This window comes from Prosopis cineraria, unplaced genomic scaffold (genome assembly GCF_029017545.1).
Source record: "Prosopis cineraria cultivar Desert tree isolate PC_DT_omini unplaced genomic scaffold, ASM2901754v1 PC12, whole genome shotgun sequence".
Classification (NCBI taxonomy): domain Eukaryota; kingdom Viridiplantae; phylum Streptophyta; class Magnoliopsida; order Fabales; family Fabaceae; genus Prosopis; species Prosopis cineraria.
In genome coordinates, this window is record NW_026555343.1 from 6,509,891 (window position 1) to 6,513,341 (window position 3,451).

Below are 3,451 nucleotides of genomic sequence, written 5' to 3' on the forward strand. Positions count from 1 at the left end.
AAACAAATAAAGACTTGTAGGTTTAGAGATAATTAATTAACTGAATAAAATGTGAGTTGGCCAGCCAACCCACTCTTGGGTTGATTAGACAAGAAATATTCTTGTCCGCTAAGAATCTAGCCTGTAGCCCACAATAGGCTAACTTATTTTTTGTGGTAGGTGCATTTTCCCAACTCTACATGTGATATGTAACAATGATTCAAACCCACCAGTGACAACAAAAAGATATAGGAGCGGCAAAATGAGTAATGAAAAATTAAGTAGAAAAAATTAAATACAGAACATAATGAAACATTTCAATGAAGGCATGGAGAAATACTCTTACCGTTCTATTTCTCAACACATCTAGCGTGTCATCTTGATTCCATAATCTAGTATGCTTGCCATGCTTTTCTGGTGACTGCTCACAAATGATTTCTCTTCTGTATCACATAGCAAGTCATGCATGTCGAGTTTATTTCTATTGCCAACTTTTATAAGACTACGCTCTATCAAACGATTGATTCCAATTTCTGCATAAAATCCACAACCATTTAATATTTGAGTAGCATAGCTTTTGTCTTTCCTAATGAAAAAACAACATATGTCAAGGAATATATCTTTCTCACTATTGTCACTCAAACCATCATAACTTATTTTTAGCTTTGCCTGTATTTGATCATTTGGAATTTTTTGCAATTTTTCCAAAACACTTCTCCAAATATGTATTTCAAGAGCCAGTGGTAACCAACCGAAGTAAGATACCACTCTTCTTGAAAGTTCATTGAAATCTTGTTTAGGGATTGCTTGCTTAAATGCATGACAACTGAAAAGTTCAAGAGATTCTTCAACATCTAATTCTTTCATATCATATATGTGATTCACTGAAACAATCTTAAGTAAATGCTCGTCCCTAGTAGTGATGATTATTCTACTTCCTTGATCAAACCACTCTTGACTTCCACATAAAGCCTTGAGTTGGTCTTCACTATTCACATAATCAAGAACAACAAGAACCTTTCTATGACAAAGCATTTCCTTGATTAGAGCTTTCCCCATTTCAATATTTGTTGGTGTCATCCTTCTTGTTTTCATGATGCTTGAAAGAAGTTGTTCCTGCAAGTAAACTTGACCATTATCTTGCCTCCAAACTTCCCTAATATTAGCTAGGAAAATCTTTCCCTCAAATGTTTGACCAATTTCATTATAGATGGCTTTAGCAATGGTTGTCTTGCCAATTCCTCCCATCCCCAAAATCCCAGATATGATAATCTCATTTGGTTCACTACTTAGCAATTTGGTGGCAAATTGCACTCGAGACTCTAATCCAACTGGATGGTGAGCAACAAATAAGCACTTGTTGTCACCTAGCTTCATCGTAATAGTTTCAATAACATAATCAATCAATTCAGTTTTAGTTCTGGCACCAACATAAGAAGTTAGATAATTACAAAATTTACCAAGAATCCTAGCTATTATATATGCAAGTAAAAATTGGTTCATAAATTAACTAAATGACAACGTACTAGTACTGAAAATAAGTTATATAATTATTTAATTTATCGTGTAGTATTCCTCACCTCTACTGATATTAAGTGTGCTCGTATATATTTTTAGAAAAATGGCATTTAAGACTCTCTCAAGATAATTTATCGCAATAAAAACTTATTAGTTTTGCATTGGATATTGTCTCATGAAAAAATATATATATTTTTAAAAGCTAAACCTTAACTTGTTAAATTTTAAAAAAAAAATCCAAACAAAAAATACAGTTAAGGTTCAACTTTTAATAACAATTATATGTATTTTTACAAAACAATATTCAATGCAAAACTAATGGACTCTTGTTGCGATAAATTCTCTAAAGAGGGCATTAAATGTCATTCTCCCTAAATTTTTTCTCCATGTAACGTACAAATTTATATAGTTGTTTTAAAAGGCGTTCATGATGTGTAAGAACAAGTTCACCCCCACTCTCTTTTTTGGTATTGTCCTCTAAGAAAATCATACTATATATACAACCTAGTGAAATCTGCTAGCAAGTTTTCCTTGTAATAAATAAAATTTTTTGGTGTTAGGTTGCATCGAAACAGGAACTCAACATTAAGTGCATGTTTAGAACATGAAAAGGTGATTTTTAGAAAGAAAATAGAAAATATATTTAGAAAGAAAATGGGATAGATGCAGTTAATAAAAAAAAAGGGATATGCGCATTTATAATTTGTTTTTTCCTAGGAAACACTTTGCTACCTACTAAATATTGCATAAGCAATAGTATATAATAAGTAAATGAAACGGGAAACTACCTGTAGTTTTGCATAGCCCATCCAGATAAGTTGGCAGCTTCAGTGATGACTCTTTCCACATTGATTGTCAATTCCTCACCTTTGCTAGTTGAGGGTCTTGTTAAAAGCTTTTTCCAAGCTTTTCCAAAGGCATTTTGTCATTTACGCACTTCAGATGGTCTCACATCATAGAATATAGGGAAAACCTCTTGATAAGTTGTTTTGTGACACTCCATGATTTTCTCTAATTCTTGCAAGCACCAACTAGATCCACCGAAATTTTTGGAGAATATAATGATTGACATTCTAGAACTTTCAATTGCTTGTAGTATTGAAAATGCAATATTTTCTCCCCTTTCAATCTCTCCATCCATGAAAACCTTAACACCTGCTTGTTTTAGAGCCGTATAGAGATGAGTGTTAAATGCTCTTCGTGTATCTTCGCCTCTAAAGCTTAAGAACACGTCATAGACATACATGAACTCTGGCTTATTTGGATTAATTTCCTTAGCTATCTCTTGCAGCAAATCGTGAACATGAAGCTTGTCATTTATCACTTTTACAACGTTACGTTCAACGAGTACTTGCATTCCCATTTTAGCAGAAAATCCTGAGCCTTTTAACAGTTCTGCAACACTTTGTATACTCCGGCCCACATAAAAGCTAGCCATATTACTGAATAAATCTTTCTCCAAATCAGTTAAAAGGTCAAAGCTTATCTTAAGCTTCTTTTGCATTTGACCATCTTGGACTTGTTCCAATTTATTCAATATATTTTTCCACTCAAGTATTGTCCTATTGTGTAAAAGAGAGCCGATAACTTCAAGTGCCAATGGTAATCCTTCAAATAAAGTAACAATCTTCGGCGAAAGATTCACAAAATCTTCTGTTGGAGTAGATTTCTTGAATGCATACCAATTGAAAAGCTCAAGAGACTCTACTGTCCAACATTTTCATTTGGTAAGATTTGTCTACAAAGTGATTTATTTTCTTATTTTTAGATGTAACAAGTGCCAAGCTCCCTTTACCAAACCACTTTCTATTTCCACACAATTCTTCGAGCTGGCTTGACTGATTTACATCATCAAGCACTACTAGGGCTCTTCTATTGAGTACTTTTTTCATTGGTTCCGCTGTCATTTCAAGGTTATTGATATTATCAACGAAACATTTACTCTCAAAATTGT

The 3,451-nt window shown here is 33.2% G+C and overlaps 1 protein-coding gene across 1 annotated transcript; it reads right to left on the minus strand.

The window, feature by feature from the left end:
* Window positions 1-345: 345 nt before the first annotated feature.
* LOC129289027 (disease resistance protein Roq1-like) lies at window positions 346-1,356 on the minus strand. Its single transcript, XM_054925854.1, has one exon. It carries the CDS (start codon window positions 1,354-1,356, stop codon window positions 346-348), a length of 1,011 nt encoding a protein of 336 aa, XP_054781829.1.
* Between the last annotated feature and the right edge of the window lie 2,095 nt (window positions 1,357-3,451).